General features: G+C 36.9%; 1 protein-coding gene across 3 annotated transcripts; it reads left to right on the forward strand.

Moving 5' to 3' along the window:
• Positions 1 to 460: 460 nt before the first annotated feature.
• On the forward strand, positions 461 to 15,418 carry apbb1 (amyloid beta (A4) precursor protein-binding, family B, member 1 (Fe65)). Of its 3 annotated transcripts, XM_038303437.1 has the most exons (15): positions 461 to 619; positions 3,421 to 4,079; positions 5,963 to 6,168; positions 6,253 to 6,312; positions 6,698 to 6,777; positions 6,879 to 6,945; positions 7,373 to 7,519; positions 8,809 to 8,936; positions 9,366 to 9,371; positions 9,486 to 9,600; positions 9,676 to 9,754; positions 9,862 to 9,942; positions 10,033 to 10,148; positions 11,640 to 11,816; positions 12,456 to 12,611. In XM_038303437.1, the coding sequence occupies exons 2-15, from the start codon at positions 3,443 to 3,445 to the stop codon at positions 12,609 to 12,611; spliced, it is 2,055 nt and encodes a 684-aa protein (XP_038159365.1). In that variant the 5' UTR covers positions 461 to 619; positions 3,421 to 3,442. The 3 variants fall into 3 exon arrangements, with proteins under 3 accessions (XP_038159365.1, XP_038159367.1, XP_038159366.1); XM_038303439.1 differs by lacking the exon at positions 9,366 to 9,371; XM_038303438.1 differs by lacking the exon at positions 461 to 619 and having other exon boundaries at positions 3,443 to 4,079; positions 12,456 to 15,418.
• Positions 15,419 to 16,402: the final 984 nt, after the last annotated feature.

Below are 16,402 nucleotides of genomic sequence, written 5' to 3' on the forward strand. Positions count from 1 at the left end.
TTTGGCTCCCATCCGCTCTATAGTAATTATAAAATATCGATTGGTTCCTTTTTTATATAATACCAGTTCAATTTTGGTACTTTTTATTATGACAGTTTTATTAGTAACCCTATGGAGATTCAATTCTCCTTTAAATGCAAACTACTTTGCCAGATCAGAATTGAATCTCATTTAGAACCACTACTCCTAAACCAACCAACAATTGTCTTTTAAAAATTATTTCATAATCATATTTATGTTTTCCCCTCCGTCACTTAAACATTTATTTATTCAAATAAAACATAAAATGAAAATGGACAACCAGGTATTTCTCCCCTGACGTCTTCCTAGTGAACTATGCAAGGTGTCTCCATAGGACAGAGAACTGCAGCGGCGGATTTTATTTCCTAAAGTAGCAAAGAATAGCTTTGATATTTAACCTCTCCTCTCTGTGCCTGAGGGCCGTTAGTGGGCTCGCGCCGTGACGATGGTCCGTGACGCAGGTTCGTCGTCCTCCATCACTAGCCGAGCCCTGACTGAAAACATCCAGAAACCCAGCGAGCCAACACGACCCATGGAAATATGTAGTTAATTTACAGTGTTTGTCACATTTATATAGCAGGAGGGTTTAGTGGACTTGGTAAGTCTACTTTCCTAATATTAGTTTTGATGAATAATTCTTGCCGTAGCCGTTTTGGAGCTATTTTTTGTCTACGTTAGCCAGCTAGCTAGGTGAGAAGCTAACGTTAGCCTAGCAAAGGCGGATGGCGATGATGGCGGATGATGCCCGTTAGTTCCAGCTGCGGCGATGGAAAATGGAATAGCAGCAACGTAACTTAAATGTTGCATTCAGTGCATATATGCCACATCTATAATTTTGTCCGGGGATTGCTGTTGTTTTGTATTTGGTTGTATTATCTAACCCGTAAGGGATCGTGTTGACAGACGGAACCTGCTGAAGTACGTTTGTTATTGATCAGTCACTCCATCAATGATAGTAACCCCGGTTAGCGCCTTGCGTTAATATGTCAGTGAGATACCGACTTCGAAGTAGTTAGCAGTGATTTATAATAAACGAGTTATCTGTGACAAGCGGCACAATCCATCTTGATATATTTATTCATCAATAGCAATTCGTCCGCCCAACTACATAATATTCAATTATTCTTAAGTTGTCCAAGTTAGATTTTGATATTAATGTGTGTTTGAACAGGACTTAAAATATCGGGGAATATTGAATTATAAATTATAAATAATTTAGTTGTTAACTGTGAAGCCCCTTTATATTATTTAATTATAAAACTACTCTCTTTTGAAAGTCCAAAGGAACAAACAGGCAAATACAGAATCATTTTTAACTTGACGTCTAGAGTTAAATGTTATGTTATTTTAGAACCTTGGAAACATTTAATACATGAAACCTATCGAAATTACTGTTTACCTGTGTTAGAATCTAGAATAGTTGTAAAAAAAAACAAACAAGAAAAAAACATTCAGTTAAAAATATTAATTATTTTAGATTTTATTCTAAATTAACTGCATCAAATTTATTTAATAAATAAGTGTGCTTCTTTAAGACCTTTGCTGTCAAGTTCAGTATTGGGGTAGGCTGAGTCTTTAAAAGGATAATATCTGGCATATACCTTTCTCTGCTAAATGTTTTCTGGGAAGTTGTGCCTGTTAGGATCTTATTTCTAGGTGTTATTTAAGACTTCTACCGTCTTAAATTGGCTCTGCTTTTATCTGCTTTTGTTTTGCAATCTAAACTATTTCCCTTTGATTATGGTGAGATTATCTGTTTTTGTAATGGTACATAGAAGGAGCTTAAACTTTCTGTTTCCCCTTTGTTTTTGTTCTACCTAAGAAATTTGCAACAATATCCATTATGGGCAGCCTTAGCAATCCCCTTCGGCAAACTATGACAAAACAAAGATGATTCCAGGTGGCTTCCTACCATATCTTCAAATCGTCTTTCTCCCGAAGCATAAAAATGCCCTTCTTATAATGGCAAAAAATGACTTTATTTGTGGGGGGTTTACACATCAGTATTTTCTGACTTATTTATTTGTGTACTTTTTTTTTTTTTTACCTATTTACATTCTGGCCCTTATGAAAATGTGTAATACAATCAATATATGCTTACTTTTTTTCCTGCCATTCTGCTGTTGATGGTCATAATCTACAGTTAAGTAAGAAATTGTTCAGTCCATTTGCTGAATGAGATTTTAAATTTTATTTTTTTAAATGATATTTTAATTAGATCACAATTTTTCTTTGGACTGAATTTAATAGTAATGTTTTTCTTTTGGCCTAGCTAGTTCTGACTTGAATCTAATGGAGAGCTATGGGGGATCCAAAATAATAGTGTAGGGCTGAAACAATTAATCAGATTAATCGATTATTAAAATAATCGTCAACTAATTAGAATTAATCGCTAACTGGAATGTAGAGACTCTAAAACATGCCTTTAGTGACAGACTGACCCACCTTGAGTAGAAATTATACCAAAATTGTAAAAAATAGAATATAAACATTTTGCATTTAAAATAAAAAATCTTTTCCACCTGTCAGTATGCTCTATTCAGAACTTCTCAAGTGGAAAAGTTTTAGTTTCACCTGGTTTGATCTCAAATAAATTCTTTTTTGCTATCTGATTATTAATCAGAAACATAATCAACAGATTAATCGATTAGCAAAATAATCGTTAGTTGCAGGCCTACTATTGGGCGAAGGCCAGATGGCCTTACAGCCTCCAAGGTTTTGTTGCCTATGTCCAAAAAAAATCTCATCACAATATTAGTCCAGGATGGACAAAGCCTTTTGGCAATCATAGGAAGTATCTGAATAGTTTAATGCAGATTTAGGTCTTTATTGGTTGGTTTTAGATCATTTTTGTTCTCTTTTATACTGTAAATCTATAGCATTTATGTTTAACAATAAACATGGATAACCTTAAAACAGCGGGCTGTATTCTGTAAGGTTTTTTTTCTTCTACATTTGATCTTGATAATTTTCGACGCTGTCAGCATTTTCGAATCCAGCCTGTTTCATGACACATAGAGGATAAAAAAAATGAAACATAGTGACATTACTGCACACCATTTATCCTTTTTTAATGCACTACGTCTCCCTTTCAAAACAGCCTGATTGAAGCATAAACATATTTTTTGTAACACATGTTTTTCTTTTAAAGTACATTAACTTTGTAGAATATTCTTGCGTCTTTGTGCCTCTTTGATTTAATTTTAATCACTTAAATTATATTGAATATATCTATCTTCAGTTTAGCTAATTTTTCATTCCCAAATAAAAGCCTCCATACCAAAGACTTGTTGGCAAACCTGGCTGATAAGGCATTCTCAGATTAGTCTGATATAAGTTCATAAAAGTTGGTAATATCTTATGTGTACTTTAATAAATCCTTGATTTTATCTCCACCAGATTATTTGGAAGGGAAGCTACCATGGGTGGTCACGATGATGAAGATGTAGCGTATGTTGTTAATAAACAAAAGCAAGATGAAGAGCTGAAAAACAAGCTGAATGAAGGCACCCTCTGGTGTGACCAGGAATCCATCGGCAACAATGCTAAGCGGGTAAAGGAAGGCCGAAACCAGCTCCGCAAAGTAGCTGAGAACCAACAGGATCAGGATCATAACTGCAATATCAACCAGAATGGTAACGGGGAAGACTTTCCTCTTCAGAACATCACTCAGGAAGAACAACAAGGAAATGAGGAGCAAAAAAAATCTCCCAAAATAGCTATGACACCTGGCCTGAGTCAGGAAGAATCCAAGAACATCCTGAATGAGCCACTACTTATCGACACTCTGGAATCCGAAGAAGAGAAAGAAAAAAAGAGAGAAGAGGATGATAAAGAAAAGGATAACAATTCTGAGGTGCATGAGGAGACCACAGATGGAGGCTCAGGAGAGAAACCTGTGGAGCAGAGTCCCGTGGAGACCTCCAGAGAAGGCAGTGTTGTGGGTAGAAATGCTTGTCTCCTCTTCTCCAACATGAATGGGACCCCAAGTGACGAAGAGCCCAGCTGGCCTTCAATGTCTCAGGACAACTCCGACAATTCTCCAAATGGGAACAGAGGTAATGTGAAGAACATGAGAGTGAATCTTATGTAAATCATCCTATATCACCTGTTTATGATCATTTTTAATGTCCTAGTTTTATTCTCCCCATTTTTATTTATTTATTTAAATAGGACATTAACTATGATATCAACTAACATTTATCCATAAGTGTCAGTATCTCAAGGACTTTCTTAAGGCATACTAAAGTCGGGCATACACTGTGTGATATTTTCAACCGTTGGTCAGATTTGTCAATCTAGAAGAAGAAGAACTCCTCTGTTTGCACATGCGCAGTGCTTGAGGTTCTTGTAAATTTGCTTGTGGCTCTGCTTCAACAGCACGATTTGCCCACGAACACCTCACCACGGCCGACTGAATTTCAAGCATGTTTAATTTTCTCCCAACCTTACAATTCCTGATTCATGGTTAGTAGTGAGATCGGATTGCCCCTTGTTACCCCCTGTATACTACATGACGGCAGACACATGATGACTCTGTCACTTGGCACGATCGAAACAATTCTCGCACGACTGGAGAATCGGCTCGAAAAGGGCAAAAAATCGTACAGTGTATGCCTGGCTGAAATCTCCTTTGCATTTTACTTTATTGCAGACTTAATGCATGAACTGTGCAAAGCTCCATTATGAGTATGATTATCTTCTCCCTTTAATGTCATAAAAAAAAGATGTATATTTTTTTAATTTTTCATGCTGATGGTTGATCTAAAGTCAAATTGCAACTAAATACAAAAATTGTGATTTTTTTTTTTCTTCGTTTTCCACTGCCATTGGCATATTGAAAACATAAAAAAAGTGTTTTCAGCTTTAGTTAGCTAGTTTATCAGTGTTGAGAATACATCAGAGAACAATAAATGACTGATGTCACTTTGAACAGTGGACGCCCATTGCATGGCTTAAATAAAATCTGGATTTTCTTAAAATAAAATCTTTACAGCCAATTAAAGTGAATCAATTTATCAGCATTTGTCACCCAGCTCTACTCCAAAGTAAGATAAATGTTGAAGAATGTTTGTCTTTGGTTTACGAACAGCCACCCAAACCCCTATAGAGTAATATCTAATGGTTACGGCATTTTATACGAGCGTCCGAATGTCTAGTGGATGAAAAAGTTGTGAACTCAAAATGTTGCACAGTGCACTTGGAAAAGTAGTGAGCATCAATGGTCACTTGGCGAGCATCATGTGTTTTGTTATGGGGAAGGGGGAGAACAAAGAGGGTGCAGGCAATGTGTGAGGAGCCCAAAGTCTGATGACCAACAGGGAGCAAAACATAGTGATTATCTGTCCAATTGGTCAGTTATTGAGTTTACTATATAGTCTCTGCTCTATATAGGGATTGAGAAGTTATGGTTTAAGGTGGATGTTCAGACACAGCCCACCTAAAGATGAAATATCCTATCAACTCACACTGACATCATACTGCAGTGGTTTCAGTGTCATGGGAGCAGAGCCCAGCTAGTGCATAGGAAAAAAAGCTAAGCTTGCAAACCACCAATTCACCTTTTTACAGTTTATGTCTTGACTGCTGGTTCTTTAAGCTTAAATTAAAAGTCACTGTTTTACCTCCACTAGCTAGCTAGCTTAACAACGTTCATCCAAGGGATTTATATTACTTTGTTGTTGTTTTTTTCCTTTTTCTTCCTGTGGCCATATTAGCATGTTCGACATCTTAAGTAATCTGTTTTTTAATTGTTGAAATAGGATTCTGTGAGCTAAATACTCTGCATCATTCCCTTTCTTCTCTTTCAAAATAAAAACCTCTTAAAAAGGTTCGCCTAGCCATGCTCACAAATCTCAGATTGTAGATCCAGGATATGCTTTATATTTTAGTTTACTCTTTACATTCTCAATGTTTCTTTTATTTTTCCTTTTTTCTGTAGAATCCTTCTGGGACTCCAGTGCGTTTGAAACGGACACAGACCTGCCGTCTGGGTGGATGAGGGTTCGCGATACATCTGGCACATATTACTGGCATATTCCCACTGGCACCACCCAGTGGGAACCTCCTTCGCCCTTGGGTAAAGTTGGCGACTCCATGATGTCTTCTACAATGTCACTGGAGACCACACCCTGCGAGGAACCTGAGGTGAGGGAACCTGAACAGTTTGCCTGTTGCCTAGGGGGCTAAAAATATAATTGTGAGTTTAATAAATTAAGTTATATTTGGTAGGAAACTTGGGCTCAGCTTTCCAGCACAGATGATGGTGGTGATGAAGGGGAATTGTGGAAGGTAAGAGACAAAACCCAAGTCACAATTGTTTAGAAATATCCTCCCAATTTCTTAGTGTGGTTATTATATTAGTGACACATTAAATCTGATAAACACTTTATTTGGAGATTGCGTAAGTGGGCTAATTTCGGCCAGATTGGTCCTCTTGAGCATATGATCTGCTTTAATAATGGGAGAAATGGCAACATGTATTCCTAAGGTTGTAGTTTGGTGTATTTTAAGCCACATTTGAAGCAGTTCTGTAGTTACTTATACCATTTGGTTTTCCACATCACTGCTAATGTAATCAAACTGACTCATTTTTGGTTTTAGGCCTTTTTTACTGTCTTGAGCGGTTTTACACTTAGGCAGACAGCCTGACATAAATCCTCTTGTCTTTGTTCAGGAGGAGGGAGAAGCTGCATCTGATCAGAGTCTGAAAGAATTTGAGGGAGCAACTCTACGCTATGCATCCATCAACTTAAAGTATGTGGAAGTTTTTTTGGAAAATGACATCTGACTTAGCCTATTGTCTGTGTGCTGCAGTTTGTAATCTTTTTCTTCCACATTTTCTTCTGTTTTTGTAGCTACAATTGCTCCCAATCAGAGGAAGAAGAAAAACGAGCTCCACAATGTACAGATTTAGAGACTAAGGTAAACATCATTTTGGTATTTCTCTCCTAAGACATGAGAATATTTCAATTAATCAGCTGTAATGACGTGTTAGTTTCTTGCATTAACTTGTAACTTATCAATGATAGGAAAGTAATTTAAATCCCTCTGGATTAATGTAAAATGCTGCAGTTGCTTAGTAGATGAATAAAAAGGAGCAGAAGTTGTTTTGGGCCTTGCATACAGACTTAAACATGGTTTCAAAATTTGGTTGGGCCAATGTGAAGAAGTAGATTTTTACTTTGTCGCCAACCAAATCATCTCTTTAATTTGGGACCTTGAAAAAAACTAGATTTGTTTGAGAAATGTTGAATATTTAACCAGAAATAACAAAAAAACAAAAACGCTAACAGGACATAGTAGCATACTTTTAAGTTTTTCTCATCAGTGACATTTTGTCTGTACTCAGTGTTTTGCAGTGCGCTCTCTGGGTTGGGTGGAGATGTCCGAGGAGGATCTGGCACCTGGCAAGAGTAGTGTGGCTGTGAACAACTGCATCCGACAGCTTTCTTATCACAAACACAACCTTCATGACACGGCAGGGATCTGGGGAGAGGTGAGCGGATACGCCTGTCTTCTTCTGCCACTTTTCCATCAACGTCCAAAAATACAGCGCAACGAGTTATATTTATTGAAAAAAATTTTCTTCTTATTTAAATTTGAATCTTGTATATAAATGTATTAATAATCAGGCAAAATATTTTCTTAATAAGGGCTTAGAGTTAATGAAAACCCAACATTTGGTGTCTCTGAAAATTTGAGTATTGTAAAAGAATTATTTAAACAGAAACATCAAGCTACTGAAAATAGTTTTACTTTTTGCATCAGTCATTGTCTCAGTGTGGCTTTGGCATGCAGGGTTCAGTCTAATAGAAGCCCAGGTTGATTTGATAGTGGCCTTAAGATGGTCTTTATTATAACAAAAGATTATCTTTTGAGTTAATGGGAGTTTAACTGACCAACCAGGCACAGTACCACCATGGTCACAGTGACGGCTTTGGGTTTATTTAGAGTTTGGGCAGGTGCCAAGTCCTGTTGGAAAATAACATACTCCTGATGTTTCTGATTCCAGCAGCATTTCTCAGTAGGACTTGTCCGTGTGTAGTCTCTCTTGATGCAAGAACTCTAGCCTCACTGCATTCCCTGCTAATTATGTGCACTTTTGATTGAATTGAATTTTTTTCAAGGCCTCGATTATTTGGTTACTGATGCATCTTTGCTTTCACTTTAACTTTCTATAAATAGGAAATATTTTTTGAGCCACTGTATTATGTTATAACAGGGGTGTCAAACTGGTTCCAGAAAGGGCCGTGTGGCTGCAGGTTTTCTTTCCAACCCAGCAATAGCACACCAGACTCCAGTCATCCCGTCAAGTGAGTCCAGTCTTAACATGATGACTTGATGAGATGAATGGAGTCTGGTGTGCTATTGCTGGGTTGGAAAGAAAACCTGCAGCCACACGGCCCTTTCTGGAACCAGTTTGACACTCCTGTGTTATAAATATCAATTTTGCAAGAAATACAGAATTGAATTATTTCACTGCTTAACGAACCTATACATTATGAGAGTCATTTTGTAAAATAAGGGACAACAAATATTAAACTTTTTCTCAATATTTCAATTTTTTTTTAGCATTACAATTTTTTTCATAATTCATTTTTTTATAAGTCAGCTTTTCTGATCTTTTAACAGAAAGTAGTTGCACTGCTTGTTTTCAGTTTATTTAACCAATTCAAGATCAATTCTGTCATCATTCTATATTTTTCAAGATAGAGTCCAAATCAGATTATTGCTACAAACTGTTCAATCTTGTTGCTCTTACTAAGTTTCTTCATTCTCTTACAGGGAAAAGACATGCTAATGGTTTTGGAGAACGACACAATGAACTTGATCGATCCTCTGGGTCAGACACTTCTTCATTCTCAGCCAATTGGCAGTATCCGTGTTTGGGGCGTCGGCAGAGATAACGGAAGGTCAGACTAATATGAAATGTTTCTATTATATTTATGTCTTATATTTAGTGCATTATTTGAATTTAAAACCCTGGGCAGATTTGATAGAGTTGAAAATATTCTTCACATTTAACTCTGCTGAAATAATCAGATAAAGATTAGTGTTTGTTGATGGTCTTTCTGACTTTATAAACAGCTTCAGTTCTCATTTGCTAGTGTTCTTATTTCTTTCTTAGTCTCCATTTTGGTACTCTTTAAAAAGAAGGCACTGTGGGTGTCTATGATAGGAACTGCTTCGTATGTTGACTTTTCATGCTGCTGCTGCCCTCTGCTGGATGGCTTTTATAACTGCAGTTAAAATATATCACTAATCTTTTGCGCCACTTGTCTGTCTGACTTCTAACGGCTGTTTTATATTTTCTTTCATGCTGCTTTTTCCATCATTTACAGGGAAAGGTATTCTTTATTAAATTCTATTTGGAAATTAGACGTGTTGTAGCATTTATAGCTAAGGTGCTTTAACAAAAGTGAATCTCAAAGTAAACATTTAGCCACTTGTTTCATATGCAGGGATTTTGCTTATGTGGCTCGAGACAACCTCACTCAAGTGTTGAAGTGTCATGTTTTCCGCTGCGACTCACCTGCCAAGAACATCGCCACCAGCTTGCATGAGATGTGCTCAAAGGTAAGTGGCTATTTTGGCTTAATTTTGAATTATTAAGTTCCTTCCTGAAAGTTATATACTGTCATTTTGCTGTAGATCATGATGGAGAGAAAGACTAATAAACCAGGAGTGAGCAGACTTTCCTCTGACCCTAGTAAACCTTTTGGCATTGAAGGTAAATGTCATGTTGAAGTTAAAATTGAAAAACTTCAGATAATTTTAACATTTCCTGTTTTATTTAAATGTTTCAACTAAGTAATAAAAGCTTTTCTACTTTAACAGAGTTTCCTGCTCCAAAGAATGAGCTCTTCCAACGCTTCCATGTTTATTATCTTGGTTGTATACCAGTGGCCAGACCAGTTGGTAAAGGAAATTAGATTATACAATTCTGTTATTAGTAAAATCTTTACAGTTATTTACTACGTATAACTTTGCTTTTCATGGTTTTGACAGGAATGGAGATATTAAATGAAGCATTGGAGTTTGCAATGGCTGGCAGAGCTAAAAATGACTGGACTCCTGTTTCTGTCAATGTTGCCCCAGCTACCCTAACTATACTTTCAAAAGAGGTAAAAAAAAAAAATCTACCTTAAACAACAGATTTTGTCCATTTTCATATTTGTCTGCAATGTGTTTTAAAGGGTTCATAGAATGATTATATATGGTATTTGGTACCTGTCCTTAAGGTCTTTGAATAGGGTGTGTAACGTTGGTTGGGCTGAAAATGGCATATTTGCTGTTCTATGAGCCCTAATGCAAGGCTGGTTTAAAGACCTAGAATAAAACCACAGGTTTTCTTCCTTATATTGTAATGCCATGAATATTTAGATGAGCTGTGTGCTGATTGGTTAGTTTACAACGAGTGAAGCTGCTGAGCAAAGACTCATCACAGCAACAAGCATTCACTAACTGAAGCATCAAAATATTGATATGGTAGGGTGACCAGACATCCTTGTTTTCCTGGACATGTCCTGCTTTTCATACATATTTAAAAAAATGTCCGGAGGGAATTTCAAAATCGTCCGGGATTTTGGTTGACTACAGTGTAGCACGTAGTCTAAACACACCGGGCATTCGAACCGAGCTATCAGCTCCGGGGCTGGTCTGAGAACCCCGGTGGACAGGGGTAGGGAGCCAGCGGGGGACAGAGTGACCAAACCCGACCCGGTAACGGTATGACTAATAAGAAACATACCGTTACCGGATCGGGTTTGGTCCTCCTTTTCAGAAACCCAAAACTGGTCACCATAGATATGCTAGCATTGCTATCAACAGCTTAGCAACAGAATAATACTTATAGCTTGCATTTTTGTTGGCCTTACGGTCGGAACAGCCACTCATTTCAGTAAAGGAAGTTTAGCAAATACTGAACTGTCCAAGATTTTAAAAGCTGTCTTCCGTAAAATGCTTAGAGCAAATGAACAGCTGAGCATCAAACTTTGCAGGGACCCGATACACAAAAATAATCCATGCCTGTAGAGTCTTCGGATTCTTGGGAAGACTGTGAAAAATTTTCCCTTTTCTCTGTGCAGCCTGGAACACTGCATTTACCCCAGTTGTTCTGGCTCATTTTCAGTAAAGAAACTGTCTGCTTTGTAATTCTTATAGAACTAAACCCACTGTGGGCTAAACGGCTAAGCTTGTGTCTTACATCTTCCTCTATTCATGTTCTTGGGCCAGTGAACCAGTGGGCTGGTCTGTATGTCGATTTCGGGGCACAACAAAAGTACAGGCCAGAACCAAATAAGGCAAAACCCCTGAGTTTACGTCAATTAGGGGCTTCGTTTGAATTTGCCCGTTTTATGGTGAATTTCACCCACTGAACTATCATTATTCATCTATGACAATGTAAACTCGGTTTTGCATTCTATGACCCCTTTAAAATAGAGTTTACTCACTCTCACTCAGCTTTGAAGTTTAAACTGTCAAGTCTAAGTGCAAGTACTAATCTTATAATGTTTCAAAACGAAACCATGATTTTATTGGATATTGTACTCTTTGGACCTGTAACATTATTGATGCTCTGAATTCTTATTTCTTTTCATATGTCTCTACTCCAGGATGATGAGGTTCTTTCAGAGTGTAGGGTGCGCTTCCTGTCTTTTATGGGAGTTGGACAGGATGTCCACACTTTTGCTTTCATCATGGCTGAAGGTCCCGAGGAGTTCACCTGTCACATGTTTTGGTGTGAACCCAATGCGGCCAGTCTGAGTGAGGCTGTGCAAGCTGCCTGTATGGTGAGTCAGATGAACAGCAACAGAATGACAGAACGGCATTGAAGGAACCATAAAAGCCTAGAACTAATCGGAATCTGTACATAACTTTTAATTTATCTGAGTAGGAAGAAAAGGTGATATTTTTAATTATATTTTTGAACTAGGCAGTTATACAGCTATCCTTTCCCTCCTCGCTGTCTGCTTATTCCTGCTCACTGACTGTTACTAGTGGCTTTTATTTTGACTAATAAGAACATTTTAAAACTAGTAGGACTGTCAAAAAACAAGAAAATTTGGGACTGGGAAATGTTATTGATTTTATGGATATAAGACATTTTTGTGCTGTTTTTTCAACCCCAAAACAGAGCGAACAGAACAACAAGATGTTATTTACCGATGGTAGTGAGAACAGATGGGTAGATTTTCATTGACTACGTTTTCTCTGTGCCTTTAAAAACTCAGAAGATGACTAAAATGAGAACTCTGGAACAATTTAAATTCAGAGATATAATAAAGCCCAGCTGCTGCTCTATTAAAAACATATCTTGTTTTGGTCTGCTTTTGATATGAATAATTAATTACCACTCATGGCAGGAAGAGTAATTAGATTGGGTATCAACAGGTTAAAGGTTTAACATCATTATTTATCATTTTTTTCAGCTTCGCTACCAGAAATGCTTGGATGCTCGCCCGCCCAGCCTGGCCTCCTGCCTGCCCACTCCTCCTGCTGACTCTGTGGCTCGACGGGTTAAGAAAGGAGTGCAAAGTCTGCTGGGCACCTTTAAGAGCTACAGGTCAGGTTCTCAGTCCCCATAAGCTGAAGCAAGGATTGTCTGTCTGTCATACGCAGAGATCCTGTCACAGCCGCCCCTTTTCACTCTCACCAGTCCTATAAGGATTCCATTTCGCCTTACGCCTGTCTCTCTTGTCTAGTCTCTAGTGTGTGAAGCAGTTTGTGGGGGAATTGTCAGAAACATTTCCTTTTTAGTTTTACTTTTTACAAACTCACGAACCGCTCACATGAAACGTTTTCTTCTTTCATTGAGTCTGCTGCTTTTGTGTCGTTTTTTTTTAACCTGGATCAATGCTACGAATGTCCAACTCTAATGTAATATATATTTTACCCACCGACACAAGAATCCCCTCACTGAAATGCTCAGTCTTCTCCTCCACAGTACCGTTCTCATCTAACATTCCTGCTTGTTTACTAAAAGCATCACTAATTCAGCCATCAATTCATTTCAAAGATCCTCACACTGATTTTATTTTCTCTCAACCACAGAACTTTCTGTACCAGCTTAGGGTGTCATAATTCATGTGCAATGTAGTCATGAGTCTCCCAAACAATGTAATTTAGTCTTCCAACGACTTGCTTCATCCTCCATCACATTGCGAACAACCACTGATTGAATTGTAGTGTGCTCTCTTTCATTCTGCATGAACATTTGCAATCTCAGTGCTAGTGTGCAATAACCAGATGTTTCTGTATGATGTGATTAGATGACAACCATGTGTTAATTTTTATTCCATGTAAATGAGCGTTTCTTTAAAGATTGAATGTGAGGCTTAATGGAACAACAGAGCCATGATGAAAACCATTATCTCATGATGATGATAGTAATAAAGATACAAACTCTGGGTTTTATCACAACTGTTTACCACCAACAAAAAAATAAATAGTACTGTATAATCTCACCATGAGCTGCATGTTTTGATAGCTTAGATAACTGCTGTCTGGAGCAGTGTAGTGCTCAAGAGCCATCAGTGTAACCTATAAATATCTCTTTTTTTTGTGTTCCTGTATCAAAAAAGGAGGCAAGAGCTGATGTGGTGATTTTTGTGTTGCATAGGCATGTCACTTTAGTCAGTGGTTAGCATTAAGCTAGCATTAGAGAGTTAAACCTTCTGTCACTTATTTCACATTCAGATCTCATCAGGTCAGTGAAACCTGAACTGGCTTTATATTTTCTATGTGTTTTCGGCCTCGGCCTCTCTGGTTAATGTATTTTATTTTCTATTCTTTCTATACACTAAAGTGTAAACACTGAACACAGTTAATACATTAATGCGTTCACTTTAGTTTTTATAAAGACTACACTAATAGCCGAGCTGTATTTTATCTTTGTGTCTGTTGTGAGTGATCAGTACTGTATGTAGCATAATAGTAATGCTCATCTCCAATGTTAAAAATGCAGTTATAAGGTGTTTTGGGCAGTTTTGAACTCTACACCCTTTAACTAATCTGCCATCCAACTCATGTTATGATTAAGAAAATGATTCAGATCTAAAATTATGTAAAGTAATTGTGTCAATACGCAATCATTTTTCTCATCAAAATAATGTCCCATTGAAGGCCCAAACTGCCACCATGCTAAATGCTATCGATCTTAGCAAATAATACAGATATAATGGCTGAAACATGATTTAAATGCATACGTTAAATACATAAAAAATGTTTGATTATTTGAATGTCTCAGCATTTTATAGTAAATCATTCATTAATCATGGAAATCCTTGATTAAAGTTCTAAAAGGTACATAAAATGATTTTATAATCTTCTGGTGCAGTACATTATAATTATCCTATCTCTCAATCAAAGCGACTCTAAAAAGCTGACATTGTTCCAGACGAGGTGATTAGCCTGCAGATAAGCTGCTGGGCAGAATAATTTGCTGTGCATTCTGTCCACTGAGCCTTAATGACAGTTTGAGAGGCAAATATCTTCATTTTATAACTTTACATTTTCAGCTGTTTAAAGGCTTCTAACTCATTGTAGTTCCTTTCATTTCTATGTCCAGTATAAAAAGAAATGTGTACAAGAATGAGAAATTAAAAGAGTACAATGATTCTGCGAAGACCTCGTTAAGTTTCCAAAGAGTGATTTTTCATTTTTAAGACCAAACCTGGACCTCAGTGTAGAAAACTAACCATCCAAGATGGAAGTTGTGATTGAAAGTTCTTCACCTTCATGGTGAGTTTGTAAAGCTAGGAGAACTAGGGATAGACTTCTGAGAACTGCATCTTCAAGGTGCCACAATATGGCGCTAAATGGAAAAAAATAACTATAGACCTTAAACAGTTTCTGCGGTTAAGCTCTCTTTCAGCTAATTCTGAAAAGGAGAAAGAAAAAAATCAGCTATCACCTTTAGCTAAACAGTCATAATAGCTTATCCCTCTCATCTTAATCTACCTATTGTAATATGACCTAAGCTTTCTGATATAACTTTCCTCTGTTTTATTACCCTGGGAAAAAAAGGTTTTCAACAGAGATGGTTTTTAATCGGTCAGAACCAACTTTCCATCCTCTACAACTGTGTTAACTTCTATGACACTCACCCACATTTTATTTCGCCTTTGAGTAAACGCTGCTTTTAAAGCTTTAAAGTTCTTCATTTTAAAAACCATTGCAAAGCTGATTGTGATTTTTAAGGGCTTGAGAGTTTCAATATTTTTAGTTCAACTTTTTTAATATGAAGATGGATGCTCTATAAACTAGAGAAGCTCTCAGAGAGTGCACACTGCCCAGCAGCAAATTTTGCCCCATATTGTGACTAAAACCTGAATATGATCTGGATCATTATCAAATTTCAGTGATTTGTTACCCTGGTAAAAAAAAAAAAAAATATTATCCATACAATCTGTTAATGTTTTCAATTGATCTTGCTAATAAACCAACAACCTTCCCTTTTCTTGTGTTTTTGTCTCCAGTAAAAATACCTGCTGAGCCTGTCAATTTACTACTGCCACCCTCTGGTTTAGTGGGGAACTGCTTTTTTTTTCTGACAAATATCCATATCTTGCAAGGTTATAAATTAAAAAATCCATATTATGATTTGCTCATTACCAAAATCTAATGGATTTATCTTTTGCATGAGGGACACCTCTGATTAAAAGATCCATCCATAACTTATAAGTTATGCTGGACACAGACAGACACACAAACTCTCCTAAAAACAAAACCTCATCAGCAGTAGTAACAATATCTTTGAAGACTGGATGAACCGATACATCAGCGGGCAATATTTTTATTTTTATTATTATTAAATGGGCATCTGCTGATTTAATAAAAAAATAAAAAATAATTAATAAAAAAAGGTGCATGCCTTCACCAACTTATTAGTGCATTCATGCAGCCAGGTTTTCTGATCAGCCAAGGCACATACATTGCATGCATTTCTTTCAATTTGCTCTGTTATTAATATTTTCTTTGATTAAATATGATTTTTTTTTTTCAAATTGAGACTTGTGTAACATTTGTTATAAATGTATCATTTTAATCATCTGATTGGAGATGGAGAAAGCAATATGGGTCTGAAGAATCAGCTGCACATTCCTGGTATCACCTGTACTGATGTCCAAATAATCAGCATCGGCCTTATAAAAAAACAACCTGTATCGGTCGCTGTCTGGGTGTAATGAAAAATGGAATGGAAATGATAAACACTGAAATGATTAATGTGCTGTTTATTTCAGGTGTTCATGGTTTACTTATTTAGTTGGGGCTCTTTTTGAAAGATAACGCATTTATTTAAATACTGAGACATTTCTTATGTATTTATTTTAGCTTGTGAAACTGTCATCTATAAAATGTTTAAAAAGGTCGTAAA

Source organism: Cyprinodon tularosa, unplaced genomic scaffold (assembly GCF_016077235.1).
Source record: "Cyprinodon tularosa strain WSP-4 unplaced genomic scaffold, ASM1607723v1 ctg51, whole genome shotgun sequence".
NCBI classification, from domain to species: domain Eukaryota; kingdom Metazoa; phylum Chordata; class Actinopteri; order Cyprinodontiformes; family Cyprinodontidae; genus Cyprinodon; species Cyprinodon tularosa.

Excerpts from the sequence above, each read along its gene's own strand:
- apbb1 (XM_038303437.1), top strand. The coding sequence starts at position 3,443 with ATGGGTGGTCACGATGATGAAGATGTAGCGTATGTTGTTAATAAACAA. Across the intron at positions 6,778-6,878 it reads TATGCATCCATCAACTTAAA|CTACAATTGCTCCCAATCAG; the intron begins GTATGTGGAAGT and ends CTGTTTTTGTAG. Across the intron at positions 10,149-11,639 it reads TAACTATACTTTCAAAAGAG|GATGATGAGGTTCTTTCAGA; the intron begins GTAAAAAAAAAA and ends TCTCTACTCCAG.